Source organism: Peromyscus leucopus, chromosome 11 (assembly GCF_004664715.2).
Source record: "Peromyscus leucopus breed LL Stock chromosome 11, UCI_PerLeu_2.1, whole genome shotgun sequence".
NCBI classification, from domain to species: domain Eukaryota; kingdom Metazoa; phylum Chordata; class Mammalia; order Rodentia; family Cricetidae; genus Peromyscus; species Peromyscus leucopus.
Genome location: NC_051072.1, coordinates 24,575,663 through 24,603,087, shown reverse-complemented (window position 1 = coordinate 24,603,087; position 27,425 = coordinate 24,575,663). Strand labels below are relative to the sequence as shown.

The window sequence follows — 27,425 nt, the reverse complement described above, 5'->3', positions numbered from 1 at the left end:
GCATGTTAATTAGGTGAACCAAGGGGGGCTTCTGATTGCTGGACTTTGGTAGTCAGCCTCAGGAGGAGAAAGTGGCCAAAGAAGGAAACACACCTTGGAGGCTAGCATTAGGAATGTAGTCTTTAGCAGGCAGAGGGGCTGGGGGAGAAGGGCAAGGCCTGCTGGAGCCATGCTGGCCACACTCAGGCTGGCCAGAGTCCCTTCAATTACATTTGTATTTTTTCTCTTGTAAGTTTCACGTGTTAGTTGATATAAGGGGCCAGGTGACCAGGCATTTATTACTGAAGTTTTCATCAAATGTACTAGGGGATGTTTTTACTTACATTCTTGAGACAGAAAAGGTTGTGTGGCCAGAGGCATCTCACCTAGTCCTGCAGCTGCTTATAAAATAATCGCTCAGAGCTTACTATTGATTATAAGTGTGCTTCTAACAACGAGCCATCTCTCTAACCCCAGCACTTGTATTTTTAGATGCATGTTTTTAACACTCTGTAATTACAAAGTATCTTTTAGTCTGTGTTTATGCGTGTGCACACACGCACAGAGGCCTGAGGCCAACCTCAGATGTCATTTCTCAAGTGCTGTCCACCTAGTTTTTTCAGACAGTGTCTCTCACTTGCCTGGAACTTGCTGGGAAGGTTGGCTGGCTGACCAGGGAACTCAGGGATTCCCTCTGCCTGCCCACAGCAGGGATTACATCACACCTGGCTTTGTTACCTGAGTTCTAGGGATCACACTTGGGTCCTTTGCTTACGTGGCAAGGGACCGGAGGACAGAGCTACCTCCCCAGCTCCCACATGTCATTATAATGGCAGGCAGGAAAATGAGTGCATCCTGTATTCACTACTGTTGTTTTATGGCCCCAAAATAGAGTTGTTATAGCTTACATATGTGGAAGAATAGGGGTTTTTGTTTGTTTGTTTGTTTTGAAACAGGTTTTTCTGTGTAGCCCTGGCTGTCCTGTAACTCATTGTAGGCCAGGCTGGCCTCAACCTCAGAGATCCACCTGCTTATGCCTGCCAAGTGCTATGATTTCTGTGCTTTGTTTAGGAAGTCAGATTTACTTTTTCCAGGTAGACTGAAGAATTGACCATTGCTTCTAAAAACAAATAATTGGCTGTACAAATGTAGTAAATACTTAATGAACGTATAAAAGAATCAGTCAGTTCTATAAAACATAGGAATGATTTAAAAGTCTGCTTTTAAAAAGCAGTTCGATACTCCATACAGAATTCTGTAAGTGGTTTTCTTCAGGTGCTGGAGGATCATTCCACTGACTGTCACGTGGCGCCCGAGGAGAGCGACGCTGACGACGACTGCCCAGCTGCAGCGGCAGCTCAGGCTGGAACCGAGGGGAGAAACGACCAGAATGAACGCTGTCAGAGCGTCTGGAGGTAAGTGGCTGTGTGTACCCTCCTTTTCAATAAAGTCTGCTGGCTTAAGAGGAGGGCTTGAGCTCTTACAAAGGGAAGGAACGAGCATTTCTTTGAACTAGAGGAACAGAAAGTAAGCCTCCTGAAGTACTTTGACCGTTCCTTGTTAACTAGGTTTCTTCCATATTGATCTAGTGTGTATCTCCCGAGGGAGGTGTCCTCCTGAAAGACCCCTTTACCATGAGGCAACAGTAAGAGCAGTAGTAGTATTTTGGGACAGTTAGTTTTCTGTGACTATAATGACATACTTGAGGTAGCCAGCCTCCAGAGCAAGGGTTTGTTCTGGCCTACTGTGTTAGAGGTTCCACCCAGGGTTGGTGGCCTTACTGCTTTAGGTCTGTGGCACGTCATGATGGAAGTGCATGGTAGAGAGAATCCAACCACTTCCCGGTCAGGACACAAAACAGAAAGAGGAAGGGGCCAGGTCTCAAAACCCTCTTCAAAGGCACATATTCAGTGATCTATGACCCTTCCCAGGAGTCCTGCGTCTCAGAGCTTTTCCACCTTCCAGCATTGCCGTTCTGTTAGCTAAGCCTTGGACAGTAGCCTTGGAGGGACAGTGACCTGCATATGATGACGAATACCATAACAAAACCTAACCTAAGACTCCTTTGTGAGGACACTAATGTTAGCTAAGCCTTGGACAGTAGCCTTGGAGGAACAGTGACCTGCATATGATGATGAATACCATAGCAAGACATAACCTGAAGACTCCTTTGTGAGGACACTAATATTAGCTAAGCTGAACTTACTCTAGAGTTTGGAGTAAATGAAAACTAGGACCTTCCATGTCAGAAATGTAAGACACGTTTTTTAAAAAAGACTTAGAAAAAAATGAAAATGAAGTTTGTTCATTGCTGAAATGAACAAATTGAATGAAAGGAAGCTGTTTGTCTTCCAGAACGGTTCTAATTTTCATTGCTACATTTTTGTTAGCAGAATGCCAGCTGAAGCAGAAAATCCTGAAGTGAAAGAAATGGATGATGAGATTACTCCCGTCACTCCTAAGACTGAGGGAGAATCTGTAGATGTTGACGGGAATCATTCAGAAATAGAAACATTTACACAGGATGAAATGGATATGCACATCTCTGACTGTGAAGGTCAGTTCATGTAGACCATAATTGGCATTACTAATTTATAAAATTGATAATATCGAAAATAACTCTTTTGTTCTTAAATATGTTTGCCATTGCCTAGAACGAAAAAAAAATGTTTTGTTTTGTTTTTGAGACAAGGTTTTTCTGTGCAGCCCTGGCTGTCCTGGAACTGGCTCTGTAGACCAGGCTGGCCTTGAACTCACAGAGTTTGCCTGCTTCCGCCTCCCTAATGCTGAGATTAAAGGCATGTACCACCTCGCCTGGCTAGAACTAAAATTTAAGTGGTATTTTTTGAAATACTGAGCATATTAACTTGTACCTTGGTTTTCAGAATGTGCAAGACACTTTTATGTTAGTAGCTTTCTGAGCTCTCTTGCCGTGTCCAGTAGTGATTTAGCCTCTTGATTCCTGTGAACCAACTGAGCCTCTCCCCAGCTGTGAACCTCTGCACAGCTGAGAGCCTCTCCCTAGCTGTGAGCCTCTGCACAGCTGTGAGCCTCTCTGCCCAGCTGTGAGCCTCTCCCCAGCTGTGAGCCTCTCTTGGAAAGAACCAGGTGTGGGGTGGGGTTGGGGAGGGGGGTAGCTTGAACTTACACAAACTGATACAAGTTCTCTCAGGGCTCTCCTGGGATTTATTGATGAAGAGGAAGTAGTCGTTAGGTGTTTTTTGAAATGTATTTGTATGGGGTTGGAAAATATATCTGAAAAAGTGAAAAGATAATCTTTAAAGGTTGGCATTCCCTTCCATTTCTGATCCTTCTAGAAGGACCCGTTGGGAGTCTCCGGGACCCCAGTGCTGCCGTCTGCATGCCAGCGTCGCGGCTCTCACTGCAGGTGAGCCAGTGAACAGCGCACACGATCATGCGGTTGGTGCTGAAATTGCACTCAGTGTGCTTCCCCGACTCTGCCGTCTGCCACGTGCTGACTTGTAGGCTAGGTCTGAATTTTCTTTCTGAGATTGTATTACATGTCCAGCGCTTTCAGACACGGAAATTTCCATGTCCTGAAGTACTTCAGCAAGTTAGTCAAGAGTGGTGAACGTGACCTTGGCTATGAAGTATGATTTGGTGTAATTTGCAGTTTCTATGTATTGTTTATTTTCTCAAAACCAGATTTCCATGTGGAACATAGGTCTTTCCTGTCATTTTAACATTTGTTTCAAAAAGCATTAGTTTCCCCTCATTTTGTAGTGGTTTTCCCAGGTTAATTGACATGTAATTTACAAAACCTTAGTCTCTAGGCAACACCTCATCTTCTACTTTAGCAGACTCAGTTGCTCATATTGATGGCTGAAGGCAATTCCCGTGTATAAGGACCTGGTCAGAGCAGAACTGAACCTTTCAAGGTTTATTTTGTCACTTGAGTTTTAGACAGATATTTAATGTGAGATTGAAAATACCCAACAGTCATGCCTATGTGTCTCACCTCTTTTCATTGTGGGTATGGACACTATTGATTTTATAGCATTCCACAGAAGAGGCTCAGTGTCCCAGGAAAGAACCATTGGAGACGAATGTGGATCCACAATTGACAGAACAGCAAGGGTAAGGAAAAGAAAGTGTGATATGTGTCTTAGTCATTGTCCTATTGCTGTGAAGAGATGGCAAGACCAAGGCAACTCTTATTAAAAACAAAAACATTTACTATTTGTTTGTTTATTTATTTATTTCGAGACAGGGTTTCTCTGTGTAGTTTTGGTGCCTGTCCTGGATCTCGCTCTGTAGCCCAGGCTGGCCTCGAACTCCCAGAGATCCTCCTGGCTCTGCCTCCCGAGTGCTGGGATTAAAGGCGTGCGCCACCACCCCCCATCTATAAACAAAAACATTTAATTGGATGTTTGCTTACAGTTTCAGAGTCCATGATGGTCATGGCACTGGAGCAGTAGCTTTAGAGTTTTACATCCTGCTCCATAGGCCGAGAGAGAGGCACTGGGCCTGGTGTGGGCTTCTGAACCCTCAAAGCGTGTCCCCAGTGACACACCTCCTCCAGCACGGCCACATCCCCTTACAGTCCACTAACTGGAGACAAAGCATTCGGACATAGGGGCCTGTGGGGACCATTCTCATTCAAACCACAACATGATTATTGCCTTTTTAAAAAAATCTGAGTGAAGGTTTCAGATGTTTTTCATAATTTATAATAAATATTTTATGTTGGTATTTTAATTTATAATGACAGTGAGTTGTTTTTGGTAAATGTTACATTTCTCATAGAAGTAATCATTTTTTTTTTTACCTTTGTTCTCTTATCAATGTCAGCCTTACCAAAATAAATTGTACCTATAAATAGGTCAGAGTTTGTTCATCTACTAGTTAGGGAACTGTCTGTCCACATTGATTACATTTTTATTGAATTAAATACAAAAGCATTGTGCATCGTAACACATACGACCTTCACTGTTGTGTTTTAGCCACTGTATTCTGTCCATTAGGGCTCTGATGTGCATACTTTGCTGTTTGAAGCGTTATTCCAATTAATCTTATCGATAAAAAAATCAGGAGTCAAATATTGGGGTAAGAACCTGAAAAATCAGCAAACTAGGAGCTGCCGCCAGTTGTTTCCTGCCTTTTCCGTTCTTCCGTCCAAAAGGACTTAGACCCTCTTTCGGCCCTGCCTTACCACTTCCTGTTTCCTCTTTCTACAGTCCTCCAGACCTCTATGGTCAGCTAGTGGCTGGCTCCGCCCTCGGACTCCCAGCAAGCTTTATTTGTCAGAGCACAATCAGTACCACACAACAGCTGCTGACACATTACTGTTTCACAGGGAGATGAAAGCAATAGCAATTTCATAAGGGGCAGCTTGAACATGACTTACAAAGTTTTAGAATTTTTGAAAAATTAGGGGCTTGAGGGATCGTTCAACCAGTAAACTGCTTGTCATATAAGCACAGGCCCTAAATTTCATCTCTAGTGCCCCTGTGAAAGCAGGGTGCCATGGTAATAAATAGGCAGATAAATAGATAAATAGGCAGATTCCTAGGACTACTGGCCAAGTGGCCTAACCTAACTGCTGAGATTTGTCCCTAAAAACAGAAGGGACACCTCCTGAGGAATGACACCCAGGTTGACTTGGCCTCCATACATACCCATGCTCACACATGCCATGCTGTACAAACTACACACGCACAAAGAAATTTAGGATTGCCTTAATGTCTCTGTCTCTCTGTGTGTCTCTCTGTGTCTCGGTTTCTCTGTCAGCTTGACACAAGCCATAGTTAGCTGGGAAGAGCAACCTCAGTTGAGAAAACTCATATCAGATTGCTCGTGGGGAGGTGTGTAGGGCGTTTTATTGATAATGTTTGAGTGGGAGGGCCTAGAGTACTGGGCGGGGCACACCAGCCCTAAGCAGTGGCCCTGACTGTACAAGAAAGCAAACTGGGCAAGCCGGGTGGAGCGGGCCAGTGAGCAGTTGGACTCGTGGTCTCTGCTCCGGCTCCTGCCTCCAGGCTCCTGCCCTGGCTTTCTTCCATGGTGAACTGAAACCCTGTGAGGTGAAACGAACCTTTTCCTTGCTGAGTTGGTTTGGTCAATTTTTATTACAGCAGTAGAAACATAACTAAGACACTTGATAGGAGAGGAAACATTAGGCTCCTTTTTTCCCTCAGATCACAGATTTTATTTCTATTTTGAATAGTTAATACAGATTTTTCTGCTTTTGAGATAGGGCCTCGCTGTGTAGACCTGGCTGTCCTAGAACTTGGTTGTATAGTCCATGCTGGTCTCAAATCATCTTCTCCCTGCTTCTGCTCTCAAGTGCCAGGAGTAAAGTCATGTGCCACACCCTCAGCTGAAACATTTTCCTCTTGGGGTGCTGTAGGTTGTTTCTAGGGCCTCTCACATGCTGGACAAACACTTTACAAATAAGCTGTATCTCCTGTCCACTAAAGAATAAATTTAATGCCCTGTTATGCCATTATAAGAATTAGAGATATTTGTTTTCTTAAACAGTAATCTTTACAGTTTCAAGTATATCAGTAGATTCTTTGTACCACTTACTCTGTCAGACTGTGGGTCATAGCTAACCTCATGATCCCTGGGTTTAGATTGTATTTTCATTGCTGAGCAATCAGTGCTACTCAAGTTGTGTATGAACTCATGCAGTCTTTGCTGTTGTTTGAATTTGTGACTAATTGCTATGGAGACCGATGTAAACAGATTGTGATTATGAGCTAAGCATGGCAGCGCTATTAGAGGATTGGATTCTTCGGTGGTGGAGCAGTAGTTCACATGCACCTTAGAAACGTGAAGAGTATCTTGCTCCTAATCACTTATTTTTATTTGTAGTATGATCGAAGCCTTGTCAAATTCTGAACATACCATTCCTCATTCACTTCATATAGATGCAAGTTCAGAAACTTCTTGGTAAGAATTTTTATTTACCATTTTGAAATTATGTTTTAAAAATAAGAGAATGAATTGGTACCTCCTGTGCCAGTCTGAAATAATTGCTAAGTGTTTGTGCCATAAACCAAGGAAATAAGCAAAGAGCGGCATAGTCACAGTTTTGACATCTCAGTTATTTACAGATTTTCCTACCATCTGTGTTTTAAAGACATTTGGAACCTTGTTGAGACAGTCATTTCAGGGACCAAAGAATCAGCAGTAGATATATTATTGAAATACTGTTGTTCTTGTTCATCTTCTGACCCGTATAGCATAAGAAATGCGTTTAGCTCATTTCAGTATCCTTCCCTTCCCTTTGCACCAGTGGGTGTTTCACCCGGAGCCTCCGGCAGGCTACATCAGCCATCTGCCACGGAGCTATGTCCTGAGCCCAGTACTGTCCTGGCCCAACCCAGACGAGCTCCTGAGATCAGATCAGAGATCTGGCTGCGGTTGGTGGCTGAAGAGTTAATTCTCTTTAGGTTTATCCAGTTTGTCTTTTTAATTCTTCTGCAAAGATTAAACTGACTGCTTAGAAATTTTGCTGAATTAGAAGGGAAATCCAGTATAATTTTGTTGTGGAAAGAAATTCACATAATTAGAATTGATCTCCTTGCTAGTTGTCGAAAGTAAATTCCAGTGAAGTTGTGTTAAGATCGTCCCATCAGTTGTGATGTCTGTTTTCATAGATTTACCATATCAATGCAGTTTTGTTTCTAAGCATGCTCATTGCACAACAGGGAAAATACTAGGGCTGAAAGGGAACGAATATCAGTTCAAATCTACATGCAGTTTTGTATGTTTCTTTCCGTTTGGAAACAGTGACTAATTTATTTGAATATTATACTTACATATTCCCTTATTTAGCTTAGAAAATTTATTTGCTTAGAAGATACTGGGAAGGCTGGGTGTGGGGGCGCAAGCTTTTAATCCTAGCACTTGGGATGCAGAGGCAGGCAAGGCTCTGTGAGTTTGAGACCAGGATGGATAGTCTACTTAGTGAGTTCCAGGTCAGCCAAGGCTACATAGAGAGGCCTTACTGAAAGAAAGGAGAGAGACGAGGGGGAGAAAAGGAGAGGGAGAGGAGGGAAACAGAGCAAAAGAGAATAAAATAAGAGAATAAAATAAAATACTAGAGACTTAGGGTTAAGGAATCACTTCTCAATAATTGTTTTGTCCAAAAAAGACCAAAGAACTTGCTTTGGTCTTTAATTTTTAGTTTTAAGTATTTTTTTTATAGTTCATTATAAATGGAAACTCTGGTTTGTTTGGAAATGAAATGTTGACAGTTCTGTGGTTTCATGCTTAATAATGATCATTAGTCATTTGTGCTGATAATCTTAGAATTAGATGTTTTTATCTTTTTTTCTTAACTCTATTTTCAATCATTAATTTTAGTCAGTATTTTATTCCTAAGTCTGTATGGTTAATAAGGATAATTGTGCAGGCCTCTGGCTCAGATGCCTTCAGGAGCCAGAGTGGGCTGTTCTGGGATGTAACATCACTGCTGGGAAGGGCACATGCAGGCATTCAGATGATGGGTGGAGAGCCCAGAATGACCGAATAACCTTCGCATCCAAAGAAAAATGGTGTCTGAATATTTATATCATAGGTATGTAATTGTTTGGGGATTTTTGTTGTTGATTAATATGTGGTTTTGACTGGAATGTTTTCCCACAGTGCACAGATTTCTGAACTGAAAGAGCAGTCTTCCTCAGTTCCACCGCTCATGTCAAGTGGAGACCCTGTTACTGCACAAACACCTGTTGCAGCACCTCAGCAGACTCAGAGAAAGGGACACACGGTTCAGCTACCGGAGTCTTCTGATTCTGTTAGGCAGATGCTCCAAGATGAGATGTTTAAATTAGTTCAGGTGAGCACATGGCTGCGTAAGTAAATCTACACATGATGCATAGTTTAAAAGTAGACAGCTAATAGGGATGGACTAGTCAGCGTGGAATTCCACTCATTTTTGTGCTCTTATGAATCATCATACGTCCTTCAAAAGTTCCTGCCCTGGACCTATCGTCTAGATACATCTACGTACAGTTCAGTGACTTATTTTTCTGGGCATTTTGGGTGAGGTGTTGGGTAGATCCAGTCAGATCTGCAAAAAGCCCCAAATGTGTTTTCTTTTGTTGTTGTTGTTGTTGTTTGTTTGGTTGGTTGGTTAGTTTTGGCTTTGGTTTTTTCAGACAGGGTTTCTCTGTGCAACAGTCCTGACTGTCTTGCAACTCGCTCTGTAGTCCAGGCTGGCCTCGAACTCATAGAGATCCACCTGCCTCTGCCTCCCAAGTGCTGGGATTAAAGGCGTGTGCCACCACTGCCCGGCCCTGTATTTTCTATATGAGCGTTCAGACCAAATTCCGTCTTGGGCTGAACGTGTCTGTGGCATGTCACATGACTGTGCACCTTGATTTCCACTGTCTCTTCCCACCTGTGCACATGGTGTTCTTTGAACCAACAGTTTAAATTATTTGTCTTTTTTTTTTTTTTAATTTTGTTTTTTTAAGACAGGGTTTCTGTGTAGCTTTGCGTTGTTTTTTTTTTTTTGGTTTTTGTTTTTTGGTTTTTAAAGGCATATTATTTTATTTTTAATTATGTGTAAGTGTGTGCATGTGAGTGTAGTTGCCTGTGGAGGCCAGAGGTGATCGCCAGATCCCTTAGAGCTGGGGTCATAGGTCAGCTGTGAGTTGCCTACATGGGTGCTGGGAGCCATCTCAGGTCCTCTGCAAGAGCAGCGGATGCTCTTAACCACTGAGCCATCTCTCCAGCCCCTCTTTCTTCCTCTTAAAACTTTAATTTCCCTCATACCTAATCCTTTACGCTTGTGTATGTTCACTTAGGTGTCTTTACATCTTATATGCCGTTTTATGCTAGTGATTCTTGGCCCTAATTTCTCGTTGAACCTCGGAGTCCTGGTGGAATACTCTTTCAGCATGTCCACAGTCCCATGAATCCGACTTTGTCCTTATTCCCCCCAGCTCCTCCCCACCCCTCTGTTTAGGAATGCTACCTGCTCTAGCAGCTTGAGTATGAAGGTGCTCTCAGACTGTGCTGTGAGTGGCTGGGTTCTGCCTGCTCGGGCTCTCTATTTAACAAGTCCTCCGTGTTTTCATGGCTGGATTCCCCGCTCAGTCTCATCATGTCCTTTTGCTGCCATCTCCCTGCCCCAGTTTTTCTGTTGTTGTTGTTCTTGTTTAGACAAGATCTTCGCTGCGTTCACTGTATCCTCCTGATTCTTTGTCCCCACATATTGTACGTGACTGTTGTAGGCGGAGTTTTTTGTCAAGACCGCTGGCTCCCCAATAACCACACAGACTTAATATTAATTATAAATGCTCAGTTGATAGCTTAGTCTTTTTACTGACTAGCTCTTACAATTAAGTTAACTCATATTTCTTATCTATGCTCCACCACTTGGCGGTACCTTTTTTCAGCACAGCATGTTCATATTGCTTCTCTCCGCATCTCCTGGTGACTTCACCCTCTTCTGCCTCCTCTTCCACCTCATGCTCTCTTTTTGTCTGCGTATCTTGCCTAGCCTTTTCCTGCCTAGCTATTGGCCAGTCAGCTCTTTATTAACCAGTGAGAGTAACACATATTCACAGTGTACAGAGATGGTTCCACAGCAGACTGTAGTCTCACTATTTCTGTGTCTCTAGCCAACCTTAGATTCTTAGGATTTCATTCTTCCATTGTCTTATATGTGTGTGTATGTGTTTTGTAGGACATTCTTCTGATATAGTTCTGGTTTCACTTTAAAATCTTCACTAAATTTCACTTACAAATTTTACAAATGTTGTATACTGTCAGTCTTGTTTTTAAAGCAGAAGGAAAGTGGCCTGCAGAGATGGTTCAGTGGGTAAACCTTCTGCAGGAGCATGAGGACCCAAGCTTAGATCTCTAGCACACGTGTGGAAGTCAGGCCAGGTGTGGCAGCACACATCTGTAACCCCAGTGCTCATGGAGGCACAGACTGGCAGACTCCAGGGACTCATTGACCACTTGGTCTGCCTGAAACTGCAAGCTCCAGGTTCAGTGAAAGAACCTGTCTCAAAACAGATGGAGAGAGCCAGGTGGTGGTGGTGCACGCCTTTGATCCCAGCACTTGGGAGGCAGAGCCAGGCAGATCTCTGTGAGTTCGAGGCCAGCTTGGTCTACAGAGTGAGATCCAGGACAGCCAGGGCTACACAGAGAAACCCTATCTTGAAAGACCCCCCAAAAAAAAAAAAAAGGGGTGCAAGAGATCAAGGGAGATACAGGATGTTAACCTTTGGCCTTCATGCACACAGGAACTGGTCTACCTGCATTTACACACACATGCATACAACACATTCATGGACATGGATGGATGGAAAAATAGATAGCTCACTTAATATAGAGACAGATTGAAAAGACATACATAATAAAGTTAATGCTGTTATCTTTGGAGGCCAGAGTATAAATGCTCTTTTCTATTAGTTTTTAAGTTACCATCCCAAGTAATGTATTTCATCAGATATTTTCTTTTTAGACTTACTTATTCTTCTGGTAATATGTTCTTCTTTGTTTCTTTTTTAAACTTTATATTTGTTTGTGTTCATGTGTGTGCACATCACTGCATGTGGAGTTCAGAAGACAACTTGCAGGGGTTGTGGGTCCCTTTGGTGTTTTGAAGGAAAATGGCCCCCATATGGGAGCAGCACTATTAGGAGGTGCGGCCTTGTTGGAGGAAGTGTGTCACCGTGGCGGCGAGCTTTGAGGTTTCTTTTGCTCAAGCCACGCCCAGTGTCTCAGACCACTTCCTGTTACCTGAAAGTCAAGATGTAGGACTCTCCGCTCCTTCTCCAGCACCCTGTCTGCCTGCACGCTCCCCACCACGTTGCACCATGATGATAATGGACTAAACCTCGGAACTGTAAGCTGGCCCCAGTTAAATGTTTCTCCTTTATAAGAGTTGGTCATGGTGTCTCTTCACAGCGAAAGACTATACTTTTGCAAGTCCAGTGTTTTTCAGAGTTGATTCCTGGATTCATAACACAAACACCACTTAGATCTTAGGAATAAAATTTCTAGGGGTGGAAGAAATGACTCAGTAGCTAAGACCACTTGCTGCTCTTTCAAAAGACCCAGGTTTGATTTCCAAAACCTTGTGTTAGTTCAGAAACATCCCCGACTCCAGTTCCAGGGGATATGATGCCTCTTCTGCCCTCTGAGGGTACCAGTCACACATGGTGCTCAGACATACATACAGGCAAAACACCCATACACATAGAAATAAAAATGAAAGAAATCCTAAAAGAAAGAAAGAGCCTTCCACCCAGCAACCGTGGAGAATGAGCTGAACAAAGAGTGGTTTGATTGGCAGGTCCTCAAAGACATATGTGCTTCAGGTTGACAGTTGTAGCCCGCCTCTCAGCAAACCTGGTGTCTGCCTTTTGTCCCGCTGAGCTGATGTGAGTGCTAGTTCTTGTCAAGCTTTTCTGCACGTACACAACTTAACACATTTCAATGCATACTGATCCTAGCTCTGATCTTCAGACTTCTGGTACTGGTATGAGATGTGACGTGGTCTTTGGGAATCCTTAATGCCACTGAGTGATTGCTGTATTCAGCAAATTTGGAACCCCTGGTGCCTGTCTTGACCTTCCATCTAGTCTGTCAGTCTTCTCTTGTGTTGCTTTGCTCTTTCCTTTTTTGAAAACTAGTTCAAAGCATACTTATTCTGAAGTATCATCTCACTCCAGTAGGTTATCCCTGGATATCTTATGTAAGTTAGTTGTGCAAATAGTCCCCTCTCTCTCTTTCCTGAGTTAGAATTCATGCCTCAAGATGACAGGTTTTCCACTCATTGTTTGAGAATGTGGCTCTTGCTGATACCTTAACTTCTTTCCATTGGTTTTTTGTTTTGTTCTTGATTTGGTTTGGTTTTAGGTTTTGGTTTCTCAAGACAGGGATTCTCTGTGTAGCCTGACTGTCGTGGAACTCACTACTCACTGTGCAGACCAGACTGGCCTGGAACTCAGAATTCTGCCTGCCTCTGCCTCCCAAGTGCTGGGATTAAAGGTGTGCCACAATCGCCTGGCCTTTTCATTGTTTTTAAAGTATTGTTTTGTTTTATTCCAGCTGCAACAGATCAATTTCCTGAGCCTAATGCAAATAGTAGGACCGTCTGTTGCTAATCTCCCAGACATGCATCAACTTCTTCAGCAGGTTCAGCCTGTGCATGTTGGGGAAAGCCAAGCATCAAAGCCCACAAGGAGTGGTTGTACTGAAGCCAAGAGCAGACAGAGATTTTGTGCTAAAGCAGAGTCCGGGAGAGAGTGCACCAGGGATCCTAGCATGAACAGCCCACCAGATCATGAAGGAATCAGCCAGCCTGATCAAGAGAGTCATGAAAACACACAGGTAATTCATACAGAGATATCATTAGAACTGAGAAAACAGCCAAGTTGGCAAAATGCTTGAAGGCTTGAGTACATTCCCCAGAAGCAGTGTTAAAAAAAAGTCAGGCATGGTAGTGCACACTTAGAATCCCAGCGCTGCGGAGGTAGTGACAGATCCCCGGGATCACCGGCAGGCTAGCCTGACCTGCTTGGTGAGTTCTCGGCCTATGAGAGACCCTGTTTTAGAACAATACAAAACAAACCAAACAGTGCATGGCACCTGAAGAGTGACGACAAGGTGGTCCTGTGGTCTCTACCTGCGTGTGGACTCTCGAGCATTCTCTTCTGGTTTTCTTCTGTTCCTACCATAAAGTACCCTGGCAGAAAGCAACTTGGAGGGGAGGGGTTTATTTCACCTTGCAGTTCCAGGCTGTGGCTTACTATTCAGGTCCAAGGAGAAGGAACTTGAGGTAGCTAGTCGTACCCCATCCACAGTCAAGAGCAGAGAGAAATGAGTACGCGCCTGACTTGCTTGCTTATGCTCAGCTCCATTTCTCCCCTTTACACAGCTGGGGGACCCCGTGCCTAGGGAATGGTGCAACACACTGGGCGGGGCCTTCCCATGTTGTTAACGTAGACAGTGTCCCTGAAACTGTTTTCCCTCGTGATTCTAGCTTGTGTCAAGTTAACAATTAAAGCTAGCTGGGTGGGGTGGTGCACGCCTTTAATCCCATCACTCAGGAGGCAGAGGATCTCTGTGAGTTCAAGGCCACCCTGGTCTACACAGCGAGTCCCAGGACAGCTAGGGTTACACAGAGAAACCCTGTCTCGAAAAACAAAAAACAAAAACAAAAAACAGTTATAGCTAATCTCTCTCTCTCTCTCTCTCTCTCTCTCTCTCTCTCTCTCACACACACACACACACACACACACACACAGTAGGTAGCATTTTTGTTCTCAGTTAATCATTGGCCTTTTGTTATTTGAATAAATTTTTTTTTTTTTTACAATTTTTCTAACACGCTGTCTGTTCACATCATACTGAATATCATTTACAAAAAATTAATAATATATTCTGAATTTATGTATTATTATTTTTCTTTCAGGATATTCCACACGGGAGTATTCCTTTGTGTCAATTAGATGGCCAGCCTAAGCTGAGAGGACAGAGTGGAGCACCTCAGAGCTTTGGACCCACTTCCTTTTCTCGTGCTCCTGCTGGGGACACTGGCCTCCAGCTTCTGTTCACCCCTGCTGCTCTGCAGAAGGCCCCCCAGCTGATTCCACCTGCCAGAACAGTCACTCCTGGGAGCGGGTTTCCTTTGCTTCATTTTCAGCCCAAGCATGAATTCAAGCCCCTTTCCTTACCGCTAGGAAGAATTCCAGAAGTTCCTTTCAGACCTCAGCCCCAACCGAAAAAGGCCTGGGAATTATCTGATTCTTGCCAGCCCCCTCTGTCTCAGAGACTAGTGCTCACCACTTCCCCTTGCCATTCAAATCCAAGCCACTCTAGCGCTGTACTCAGAGACACCCCTAAGCATGGGAACTTGGAGCAGTATGTTGGACAACAGTACTTGACACCTCAGCAGGACTCTTCAGTATTTATAAAGCCAGAAAGTGTGTTTGATGTTAAACCAGTGCCCCCTGAGACAGTTCCTCAGAATTCTTTTGGACTTCCTTTATTACACCTGCAATTTCAGCCTCCTTGTATATTCTCATCACCATCAAGAGCATCAAGTAGATTGCCCTCAGTATCTACCAGATCTGACACAGAAGGAAAACAGTATCCACAGCTATCATTACTTCATTCATGTTTGCCCCTGGAGAACACGGTAATGGCTTGTTGTATGGTGAATGAAAAGCTGTTGCGTTTTCCCATGCTGTAAACACTGTGTGTTCTGAGAGCTCAAGAACATGTTTTAACATGTATTTATTTTGAATATGGGTATATGTCTTAGTTAGGGCTACTGTTGCTGGGATGAAACACCATGACCAAAAGCAATGCAGGGAGAAAAGGGTTCATTTGGCTTACACTTCCACATCACTAAAAATTCACCATTGAAGTAAGTCAGGACAGGAACTCAAACAGGGCAGGAACCTGGAGGCAGGAGCTGATGCAGAGGCCATGGAAGGGTGCTGCTTACTGGCTTGCTCCTCATGGCTTGCTCAACCAGCTTTCTTATAGAACCGAGGACCACCAACCAAAGAATGGCACCACCCACAATGGCTGGACCCTCTCCCATCAATCACTAATTAGGAAAATGCCCTAAAGGCTTGCCTACAGCCCAGTCTTATGGAGGCATTTTCTCAATTGAGGTTCTCTCCTCTCGGATGATTTTATATTGGGCCAGGGTGACATAAAACTGTCTAGCACAGTGTGCATACATGTGCACACCGTGAGCACATGGTTGAGTGTCAGAGGACAGCTGGTGGAGGCCAGTTCTCTCTTACCTGTGGGTTCTGGGGTCATCGTCAAGTCATCGGCTTGGCAGCAAGCACGTGACCTGCTGAACTCTTTGTCAGCCTGTTTCTTAAGGTAAATCTTCTGTTACAGACAATAGCGTAAAATGATTTTACATTTTAAATATTCAAGGTATTTTGTGTAAATACTAGAATTTACACTCTTTCATACATATTTTTTTCATACATAAGATATAAGTAAAATAAATCTACCAGGTTGTGTGTGTGTGTGTGTGTGTGTGTGTGTGTGTGTGTGTAGGTATAGCAAGTGCACATAGTGTGTTTGAAGTTTCTAGCAATTGTGATATATATGGTCATCTTCAGATCTGTTTCAGATAAAATTTTTAAGCACATGCCAGTTTGTCAGTAGCTTCCCGTGTAGTGAGATGGTAGCCTTAAAATACACCAAATCCTCTTCAAAGATGCTGTCTTAGATTTATGCAATTCAGACTGTTTAGCCTCTAACGTGTAAGTTTGTAGTAATCGAGTAACTTGTTCTCTGGTGTGCTTTGTTACTCACAGGTGCTACTTTGGAGAGAAATGGTTGTTCATTAGAAGTCTTAACCATGCCTCCTTTTTGGAACATACTATAGACAGAAGAGGGGGTTAAGGGTGTGGAAATTTTAGCATTTTGAGAATAATTTTTAAAGCTTTTTATATTAGAATAATCTTCTGAGCCCCAGGTTCTCCTGACCCTGTTTGGGATTATCAACATATGCTGACATGCTCACTCATCTGTCGTCTTTAAGCCACTACACCTGCTGCCTCTTGTACTTATATTCAGTTAGATGCCATGCATGTATTTCCCTCACAGGGAAGAGGATTTTTTTTTATGGAATGCAGTTTAGAAGATGGGGACTTTTCTTCGGAATCTGGACCACTCAGCTGAGGGCACAGGGTGCGCCTGAGTGGTCAAGTACTGAGTTCGCATGCTCAGGGCCTGAGTCAGTCTCCAGGGGAGAAAGGAAAAACCTACATGAAACGTTAATGGCCTCCCTGATTGTCAAAAATATGGATAACCATTCTTCCTGTCCTGTCCACGTCAATTTGTTGAGTTTGATGTGTTCTGTCTCTTATATGTCTTAGTTTAATTTAAACAAATTTTTCTTTGTTTTTTTCAACACAATTATGCATTTGACTTGTTACGCGTTCTCTCTGTAGTTCAAGAAGCCCCAACTTATCCCACTTGAAAACCTCATGGCATTTAAAAGAAGCCAACAAAAACTAGCACATAATGCATTTGCACAAGGTGATTCTGGTCATGTTCAGCTTCTAAAGGTCAACATGGAGCCATCTAACATAACACCAGGGAAGAAGAGGCAAGTTCTGAATGAAATGTTATCTGATAATGTTGTATACCAAGGTCATAAAGGCGTTTCGCCTCAGTTCCTTCACAGCAACGTAGTTAGTAGTTTCCTTGTCTGCTACCATGTATTTAAGCCAATCTCATAGTGATGAAAGATGTCTCCTGATGTGAGAAATGTTACCTTTTTTCTCCCTCTCCATTTCTCTTAAGGTTTTCTCTCTTACCTTTCATGGGCTGGAGCATTTTTCTCCATGTTCCTGTGACAGAATAAACAGTTATGTTCTGTAGCACTAATCTTTGGGATCAGGTAAAATTCCATGAGCAGTTCAACATTTTGAGGCAGTACTTATATTCACCCACTTTACCATATATCCTTCAGACCGTTACAAGGCAGCAGGAGAGTAGACGATGGCGTGAAGTGTCTCAGGGCACTAAGAAATGTGCATATGAGAAGTGAGGCTGCCCAAGACTAACTGAAGAGCCTTTGACTGTTGATTCGTATGCTGTGTGTATAGAACACGTGTTTGAATTTGCCATCGCTACCCTTCCCGATGATGGCATTCCTCTTTGGGAATGGCTTTCCTTGCTGGGTGTTTAGTTAGCCTCCTCAAGGAGCTTCATGGAGGTTCCATAGGATTTCTGGTACAAGCTTCTAATATGCAACACAGAGTTTGAAAACTGCTTAAAAGGTATAATCTGTTCCCACATTCTAGTGACCAAATCAGAATTCAGTGTCACCTGTAATTGTATTCTAGCAGAACATCTTTTTAGTTTAATTAAATCTAGTGAAATCTAGTGAAAATCCATTTCAAGTAGCAAGTCTCAAATGAGAACCTAAAGGTACTCTAAGGGAAACCCTGTTCTATCCTATTGTCTTCTGCAGGCAAAGCAGACGAGCTGAAAGAGAGCTACAAGAAGAAAGAGCCCAGAAGCCAAGAAGAAAGCCAAGTGTTCGTTTCCGACCAGAGGATTCTCTCATTAGTAATGGGTCAGAGGTCATCATGGAACCGAAGGTACAGAACAGCTACAGTAGATTCTTCCCTAACTTGCATGGAACACTTCGGTATTTCTTGGTGACTGCTGGAAGTTTCATGCTGTGGTTTGAGGGTCTGGCCATCATAATGCACAAGAGCTCTGCTGATTCCCTCCATAAACAGACACACTCAGTGTGGATGGGAAAAACAACTGGATGGCAAACTGAAAGCTGCAGCTTAGAGCATCTGCCTGGTGACTGTTGTGTATGAAGTCACTCTGGGCTTTTCTGTGCCTTAATGCACATGATGTCATTTTCTGTCGGAGGCTGAGACATCTCCAGGGTTATCCAGGTAGATTTGCTATATGACCTATATTATAAATCAAATCTCTTTAAGCATTCATTCTGAATTTGGAAAAAACATTAAAGAGATGCATAATTTCATTCATGTATGTTTTAAAAGCCTTGCTTTTTAATTTAGTCCTCATAGGCCTTTCTAGAGGTACTAAATGTTTTTGAGTCCATTAAAGACTTTAGGAGGATCGGGGTACTGTTTGAGTGTCAAGTCTGCCCTGCTACAGAGACTTGTACCTAGTAATTAGTACTTGGTATTAAACTGGTAATACTATTTTTTATTGCTTGACTTGTGGATTTCATGAACTCTTGTATAGTTGCTTGGATAGAGTAAACAGGCCTAAAATGATGGAAATTGAACCTGTAACTAAGAATTCAATCTTCATAGCTATTAGATGTATTTTTTTCAAAAATAATAAATGCCTTTGAGTTATTAATAGGTTGATTGTTTGGCTCCATTTAGGAACAACTTGGACATTGTGATTCTCAGCCTTTGGAAAAATTTGAAATTCCTTTTGGTATGTATACACATGATTAATATAATGTCTAAGTTTAATGTTAAGTCAGCTTTTTAGAAATAAATATATGGCTGGGCGGTGGTGATGCACACTTTTAATCCCAGCATTCAGGAGACAGGGGCAGGTGAATCTCTGAGTTCAAGGCCAGACTGGACTATAAATCAAGATCCAAGACAGCTAGGGCTACACAGAGGGACGTCTTGGGGTAGGCAAGGGAAGAAATAAATGTAAAAAATAAATGTAAAACTGAGACTAAATTAGTGTCTTAGTCATTGTTCTCTTGCTGTGAAGAGACTCCTTGACCACAGGACTTTTTTTGGTTTTTTGAGGCGGGGCTATCCTGGAACTGGCTCTGTAGACAAGTCTGGCCTCGAAATGAGAAATTTGCCTGCCTCTGCCTTCTGAGTGCTGGGATTATAGGCATGCACCCCTAATGCCCTGGCAAAGCAACCCTTATAAGAGAAAGCATTTAATTGGGGGGCTTGCTTACAGTTTCACAGGGTCAGTCCATTATCATAGCAGGGAGTGTGGTGGCACACATGGCTCTGGAACAGTAGCTGAGAGCTTCATCCTGATCCAAGCAGAGAGAGATAGAGACAGACAGAGAGAGAGACAGAGAGAGACCGGCCATGACCTGGGCTCTTGAAACCTCAAAACCTACCCCAAGTGACACACTTCCTCCAACAAGGCCACGCCTCCCAGTCCTTCTAATCCTTTCAAACCATTCCACTCCCTGGTGACTAACCATTCAAATATATGAGCCTGCGGGGCGTTCTTATCCAAACCACCACAGCCACTTTCCTGTTCTTTTGACAAGGGGGAGGAGGATCTTTGTACTTTGTTTCTTATCCAGTAGAGTAGTGGTTAACTTGGGCCTGATGGAGACCATGCCTGCTCTTATGAACAGTTTTATTGTAACATAACCCCAAGGCTTTCAGACCACAACAAAGTAAAGGAGTTGCTACAAAGACTTACATACGCCTACATGGCACTGTACAGAGAAAGTTTGCCAAGCTCTGCAGTCAAGTGATGTAGTTAATCAGAATGTCAAATAGAATTTAAAAAAAGGCCTCAGTAAGGAAGTTATGGGTGACTATGCCTAGCATTGAATTTGTCATAGAAAATGAAACGCAAGCATCAGTTCAGGACAGTGTCATTTGTATGATTCCATTTTTAATGAATGTGTAGTATACCAGTGGATGGGTATTGTGTTACACCAAACAACACTTTTGTGATTCCCTGTAACAATTAAATCATTCACTGAAATCAGTCTTCAGTGTCTTCACCTCCCCCCTTTAACAATGTAGTTGGTTCCTCCTGTGACCAGCCTTGACCCTGAAGCTGTTTAGGGATCTTCCAGGAGTTACCTCATTAGCATCAACTCTAGTTGCTGTGAATAAAAAGCTCACTCTTATTTAAGAGCTTCTAAAGGTGTAGAAAACTGCCCGAAACTAAGAACAAAGACCAAATATGTGTTTATTATGCCCGATAGTTTTGTGTCTGTTATTATACCTAATTTATTATGTGTAATTGTTAATCTCTTATTCCATCTGGTCTACCTAGGCCATCTCCCTATAAAATCTCACTCTAGCTCAGACTGCCATAATATATTTAGACTTTGATTCTGCTCCTGCAGAGCGTCTCTCCTTGGGGAAAGACCACTTGTAGCTCATGAAATCGGAACTCATTGTCTTTCCTCTCCAAACTGTTTTTTCCCTTCTATGTTCTCTATCTCCATTTATATTAACATCAACCCCCCCCAAAAAAAAAAACCCTGCAAACACTGCCTTTTACTTTGCCTTTTTACCCAGTTTCTCGTCCCAGCCTTTCTTACCTCCTTTGTTAAACTGCTACAGAACCTTATCTGATGGTCTTCAGTTTTATTCATTCAGTGCTGCTTTCCACAGGTGGGGTGAGTTTTCTACAGGAGCAGTCTGGTCACATTGCTTCCACTGGACCTTCAATAGCTAGAGGAGAAGGCTCTAGGTTTCTGGGCCTGACATACGGTGTCCTCTACGAGTGTGGGTGTGATTCACAGTGTCTTTAGGATGTAGTTTATACAGCACCTCATGTAGAAAATGCATTCTGATAACATCCCAACACACACCTTTAGTTACTGTACTTCCAATAACATGTTGGCTTCTCAGTGATTGCTCTCCATATTTCATTGTATTTCAGAAATGTTAGAAGATGATGTTAATACTTCAGCTGGACTGCATTTCTTGGCCTCTGTACAAAAGAAAACCGTGGGAAGTCAGGATGCAAGTACAAACACAGACCCAGGTAAATACTTGAAAAGTGAAAAAGTTTGTATTACAGCTGGAGACATAGCTCAGTGGTTAGAGCACTTGCTGTCTTCCAGAGGACCGAGTTCAGTTTCTAGCATCCATGTTGGGTAGTTCACAAGTGACTGTAATTCCAGCAGCAGGGGATCTGATGCAGTCTTCTGGCTTTTGTGGGTATCTGTACTTAGGCAGCATATATACTAACACATACACATAATTTAAAAGTAACATCTTTTAAAACTTTGATAAGGCATTTATTCTCTCCTCTCCTCCCCTCTCCTCTCCTCTCCTCTCCTCCTCTCCTCTCCTCTCTTTTGTTTTGTTTTTCGAGACAGGGTTTCTCTCTGTAGCTTTGGAGTCTGTCCTGGAACTCTTGTTGTGTAGACCAGGCTGGCCTCGAACTCATAGACATCCACCTGCCTTTACCTCCTGAGTGTTGGGATTAAAGGTGTGCACCACCAACACCCAGCCATACTTTTTCTTTCAGACAGTGATTTAAAAGGAATTTTAAATTATGTGATATTTGTTACTTATCCCAAGTTATTCTCCTTAATTTCCTAGGAAAAATTACAAATAGCATTTATGATAACCTGAAATGGCATTTATGATAAACTGAATGTATAATTTAAGTAAAACATCACAAAGAGATTTCCACTGCTAACGTGTTAAAGCTCTCAAGTGAGTCTAAGAATGTTGTGAGTTAGACTCCCTAGCCATGAGCTTCCTTCACTGGAAATGCAGCCCTAGAGTGAGAGGCTTGGGGTTCTGGCTAGTGAAGTTGGCGTGGGAAGAAGACTAGATTGTGGTTAGTCTGAGAGGGCAAGTGACTGTCCATGAGCAGAAGTGTACGGAATTTTCCCAGGATTCTCCTCTGATTTTGTCTTCTTATAAATGCTTAAGTACTCACTGATATAATATAGCAAGCAAGCAGTGACAAGCATGAAGTTAGACATTCACAAAGCCAGGTGCAGAGCGTAGGAAAAGTGTCCTTCCAGACTATCTGAACTCCTGCTCCCTGGGTATTCCATATTTCACTTCACCATGAGAATTTAACTGTCATGTCCCAGTGTTGTTGTTTCCTGTTACCTTTAGACACTCTCACAATGTATCTTAACAGGCAATTTCTTTATACTGTATTGACATCGCAGCATGTTTGCAGCAGTGTTGAAGGTGATGCATATGTGTATTCAGTATTTTTGCATAGTTCATGCATACTAATAAATGCTGATTAAGTGGTATTTAAAATACTTGATATTATGTAATAATCCTTAATATGTTGTTACTTGTTTAAGTCAGAGAAAATTGGATGGCATGGAACACCTTTTTTGTCATGTAAAATAATGTTGTAGTCGCCTTACATCTGAAAATTACCAATTAGCCTATTTTCAGGAAGGCATTGGGTTTGTGTCCTTTTCATTTCCTTTGGTTTCTGCTTACATTAAACATTCCCTTCTGTTGCCAAGAGTATTCTGTAAGCATGTTCCTTTGGCGGTTGCACCATCAACATATTTAACCAGCTTCTGACTGTTGAGCGCATTGATGTGTAGACAGTTTCTAGAGTTGTATTCTTTCTTCTCTGTTCTCTTTGGGTTGAGGGGAAATTGAGCCCGGATCTCATTATGTGGCCCTGGCTGGCTCATAACTGGCTATGTAGATCCAGATGGACTTGAACTCACAGAGATCCTCCTGCCTCTGCCTCCTGAGTGCTGGGATTAAAGGCGTGCGCCACCACTCCTGACCCTTCTTTGCTTTTTTAAGGATTAGGATCTTAGCTGGCATGGTAGTTCATGCTTTTAAACCCAGAGCTCAGGAGGTAGAGGCAGGGGATCTCTGAATTTGAGGCCAGCCTGATCACCATAATGAGTTCCAGGTCAGCTAGGGCTATATAGTAAGACTGTGTCTTAAATAAAAAAGTAAAATCTACAGTCACATTTAAAAATTAAATTAAGCTGGCAATCTATTTTCCCACCATCTTTTACATACACTAATTATCTATATTTATATATTTAATTTCCTTTTGTTTGTGAAATGATTTTTCTATTTTTTCTTTTTCCCTCATATATCCGAATTTAGTCCAAGATAAGGAAGGTACTTCCCAAGAAGTTGATTCTGAAAGTGGTAAAAATCAACAAGTCATTTCTGCTACCTCAGGTGTGAATTCTTTGTTTGCTGAGATTAAGTTTGACTTATTAAAGTTATGTCAGCATAATGTGAAAGCCAGTCACTTTCTCCTTAGAAAACAGTTTAACCAAGCAAGTGGCTTCATAGAGATAGGATGACAATTTAAATGTTTTTATTTTTTCTCAGATTTTAAAGCTAGCCTGTGATTTAAGTTCAAGCTTCATTAGCAGTTTTTCAGTAAAGTCAATATGACATGAATTATATTTTACATATGAATTTAAAGTAGTATTTTATTAAAAACAAAATGCTAGAAAAATAGATTTGTTCCTAGAACAAAAGCAGAGTTTCACCGTCTGCTTACCTCTGTACTGGAAAGCCTTTTTATTTACTATTGAATAAGAGACAAGTAACTGGTGAAATTCAGATGTCAAAACATCTTATTTATTTTTATCTTTAAGAAGTGTTATTATTCCTATTTTATGTGCATTGGTGTTTTTGTCTGCATGTATGTCTGTATGAGGCTGTCAGATCCCCTGGAAATGGAGTCACAGATGGTTGTGAACTGCCATGTGGGTGCTGGGAATTGAATCCTCTGGAAAAACAGCCAGGGATAACTGCTGAGCCATCTCTCCAGCCCCCAACATTTTAAGCTGTAAAAGTTCGCAGTGAGCCCTGTGATTATCCTAAATCCATTATTAAGAGTATGAATTATATCTCAGTGAAACTTAATTAACTATTGAAAGTTTTTAAAATGTAGCTAATAGGTGTGTTTTTCTTAAGTAAAATAATTTAATATATTTAAAATAGAAATAGGAAATTATAATATTTTTTACAAAATTTAGATACCTTATTTGTCCATGTATGTTATTCATAAGGGTAGTCCTTTGTCTTTGATTATGAATTTCCTTATAGAAAAACTGCCCTTAGACTAGAATTGGTTTAATTTTATTTAATATATTTGTACCTAGGAAGCTTCTATTTAGATCTTTAAGAAATACATATTTTATATTGTTTTGTTACAGATTTGCTGTTAGAAAATTAAGGACTACAGACATGTTTAACATTTCTGATTTTCTTAATTTCCAGGCCATGAACCTTTGAATGTTCCTCAGCTCTTGATTCCAGATATGTATCTAAATGTCAAACTTCCCACTGGAATATCAGAGAAACCTTTGTCTCCTTCCCCACCTCATTTGGTAATAGCCTTGGTTTGTCCATTGAATTTTAATAATAACCTTGTGTCAAACTCATCGTGCTCATCCATATAGTACCCCCATTTTATAGGTGAAATCAGTATAAAAATGTACATGGCTTTGTAAGAAAGGACAAGAGTTACTTAAGTGTTCTGCCCAACAGTGCTGTAAACTAGAAAGCTCTGACACATCGCTGCTTTCTCCAAGTCAGGCTTGCAGATGCTTGCTTGTTGGTAATAAGGATGACGAATTAACACCACCACCCCTTTTGTAGTCATCTAAAATTTAAAAAATGATTACTCTGTGTTTAACTCAGGCTAGACACACTTACATAGATGTGATTGACATTGAAGCTGATGATCTGTTGGAGTTGCCTGCTAATGAGGAGCCTTCAGGTGATAATGTCATCAAGGCACAGAGCCATCCCCCAGAAGCCCCGTCGTCTGCAGAGTTGCACTGTATGGCAGCTTCAGTTGTGAATGCTGTTCCCCCTCATACTTTTGAGGGCCAAGGTAATATTTTTCCCCATGTTAAAATAAATTAAACACACTAAGATGTATTTAGCACTGTTATCCTTACCCCATATCTCCTAGATCTCGAGATACATGCTCGTGTTGACATTTAGAAATGTTCTATTAACCTCTCAGTTGCCTGGCTTGGACATTTACAATCAATGTTTGTATATCTTTTATGTTCTTGACAGAATCTGCAAGTTCTACTCTGGGTTTAATTTCTGAGCCTGCAAAAATGACTCAATCCTGTCTGGATGAGAAAAGCTGTAGAGCAAGTGTTATGGAAGTGAAGGAGCCTGGGATCTCCTCAGTGATGCCATCAGACAGGCAACAGGACAGAGGTAAATAGCCAGGATGTGCTGCATGATCTGCCCTCTCTGGATTCCTGTTATGTAAGAAAGAAGTATTGCTACTTGATCATTCCAAAAGCACTTGAAAGAGAAATGTTTAAGGTATATAAATGAAGTGCAGCCATGGCTCCAAGCCTGGGACCCACAGTAGTCTGCAAGAAGACTTCAGGTCTACTTGTACACATCTTTCCCCAGCTAATAAGGCTGAAAATAAACATCTTGTCAGAGTCCTTTAGTATTTTGATGTTTAAAAGAAATTCTCATCTTTGAAAAGAAGGAAAATTCAGGGCCAGTAAAAGCACTCATGCTGTTAAGCCTGATAGCCCAAGTTCAATCCCAGATCCCATGATAGGAGGAGAGAACCAGCTCCCTAAAATTGTTCTCTGACCTCCACACATATATAGTGGCACACACACTGTCTGCCCTACCCATCACATACACACACACACACACACACACACACACACACACACACACACACACAAATGATAAAATGTATGTGTAGGAAATTCTGTAATAGCACATAATAAATACATGGACATGGTAGCCAACTAGTAACTCAGGGTTTTTTGTTTGTTTGTTTTATTTTTGAGATTATAATATGATTATATAATTTTTCTTCGTATCCCTTTTCTCCTTCCAAATACTCCCATATACCCTCTTTGCTGTCTTTCAAATTTATGACCTCTTTTTAAATTAATTGTTTGTGTCTGTGTGTATATGTTTAAGCATATATATTCCTAAACACAACCTGCTCCTTCCCTTATGTGCCAAGGCAATTCTGGTTTTTTACTATATTTTCTCCTTTAAATCTATGTGCATCAGATTTTTCCTGAGGGCGATTAAAGGCATTACAGGCTGTAGAGAGCCCATCGGCTGAATCACTTTTTTTATGGCTCTCAGATCTGTAGGCATTTTCCATTTTCCAGATTTCTTTTTAATAACAAATATGGGAGAATTCTATAGGCTGGTTGATTCTTCAATATGTTGAGCATTTAGCTGCTCCTGAACCAGCTGTTCTAAGGCCTGTAGTTTCTCTGATATCAGAGGCCACTGTTCAACCCAGGCAGGTTTGTCAGTTAACTATTTTAAGGGCAGGGCTGTTGGTACCTCTGATAGTTAAACAGCTGTTGTGCTCTGTTTTTGTTCAGCCTGAATGGTCAGTGACTGTTTTTTTTAAATAGTGTCTTATAATATTATTCCTGGAAACATGAATTGGTTTATGGTTTGTTTCTGAGATTGGAGGAATGTTAATCTGGGTATTCCATTGCTGTAACAGATCACAACCACATAGATTCACAGGTACATTAGCCACATATGGTCTCAACCTTCCCCTCTGTCCTTCTGGCCCTATGCATTCAACCCTTCTTGTGCTTTGTCTTATCTGAGATTGGGTTCCAGTCCCTAGGAACTGAACGTCTACCTTCTGAAAAGGCCAAATCAGATGCCATGATTCTGGTGTAATTATAGTCACATCTGTTCCTGTGTCCAATAAACCTTCAATTGTAATGTTATTTATTAGTACCCTTGTCTTTAGTCACTTATGGAAGTCTGCCAAAGTATTCATTTTATGGTTTTTCTTGGAATTTTTGATTCATCTTTCAAAGCTATTCTATCATCCAGAGCAGTATGGTTTTATACATTAGGCATTGGATCCTCTAACTGTTCTGTGAAGGCATTTACTCCACAGTGACTGGGAATGACTGGACCATGTTTGACTTGGAGGCCTGCAAGAGGCCCCCCAAGGCATTTCCTAATGGTAAAGGGTCACCTTTCTTGTCTCTTGGTTGATCTGCATTCATTGGTCCAATGTTGGCTTTTGCCACATCTTCTGCATAATCCAGAAGGTTAGGGACTTTTGTTTGGGTTATTCCTAGAAGAAACATTGTTTCTAGGAGTGCCCTATATACAGTTTCTTCTCATATGGCCTGGTTTACCACAATTAAATGTTGGCACTTTGATGTCTCTTCAGGCCTTTGGGAATCACCTCTCCTATCCCAGCCTCATCATTATGGTTATGAGACTCAATATTGACTGTGTGTGGGAGTCATTCTTCTATTGGTACTGATC

General features: G+C 41.8%; 1 protein-coding gene across 8 annotated transcripts in view; it reads left to right on the top strand.

Moving 5' to 3' along the window:
• Positions 1-27,425, top strand: part of Cplane1 (ciliogenesis and planar polarity effector 1) — a 95,347-nt gene that overhangs the window by 44,027 nt on the left and 23,895 nt on the right. For 4 of the 8 annotated variants that reach the window (XM_037209397.1, XM_037209401.1, XM_037209402.1 and 1 more), the window contains 16 exons: positions 1,255-1,394; positions 2,370-2,536; positions 3,297-3,367; positions 3,998-4,077; positions 6,817-6,894; positions 8,596-8,788; positions 13,024-13,305; positions 14,390-15,115; positions 16,905-17,062; positions 17,933-18,062; positions 18,840-18,894; positions 21,073-21,177; positions 23,253-23,330; positions 24,387-24,496; positions 24,810-25,005; positions 25,197-25,346. In XM_037209397.1, the coding sequence (XP_037065292.1) occupies positions 1,255-1,394; positions 2,370-2,536; positions 3,297-3,367; positions 3,998-4,077; positions 6,817-6,894; positions 8,596-8,788; positions 13,024-13,305; positions 14,390-15,115; positions 16,905-17,062; positions 17,933-18,062; positions 18,840-18,894; positions 21,073-21,177; positions 23,253-23,330; positions 24,387-24,496; positions 24,810-25,005; positions 25,197-25,346 (2,719 nt within the window). The remainder of the gene's footprint in view (positions 1-1,254; positions 1,395-2,369; positions 2,537-3,296; positions 3,368-3,997; positions 4,078-6,816; positions 6,895-8,595; positions 8,789-13,023; positions 13,306-14,389; positions 15,116-16,904; positions 17,063-17,932; positions 18,063-18,839; positions 18,895-21,072; positions 21,178-23,252; positions 23,331-24,386; positions 24,497-24,809; positions 25,006-25,196; positions 25,347-27,425) is intronic. The other 4 variants (XM_037209398.1, XM_037209399.1, XM_037209400.1 and 1 more) reach the window with 4 other exon arrangements.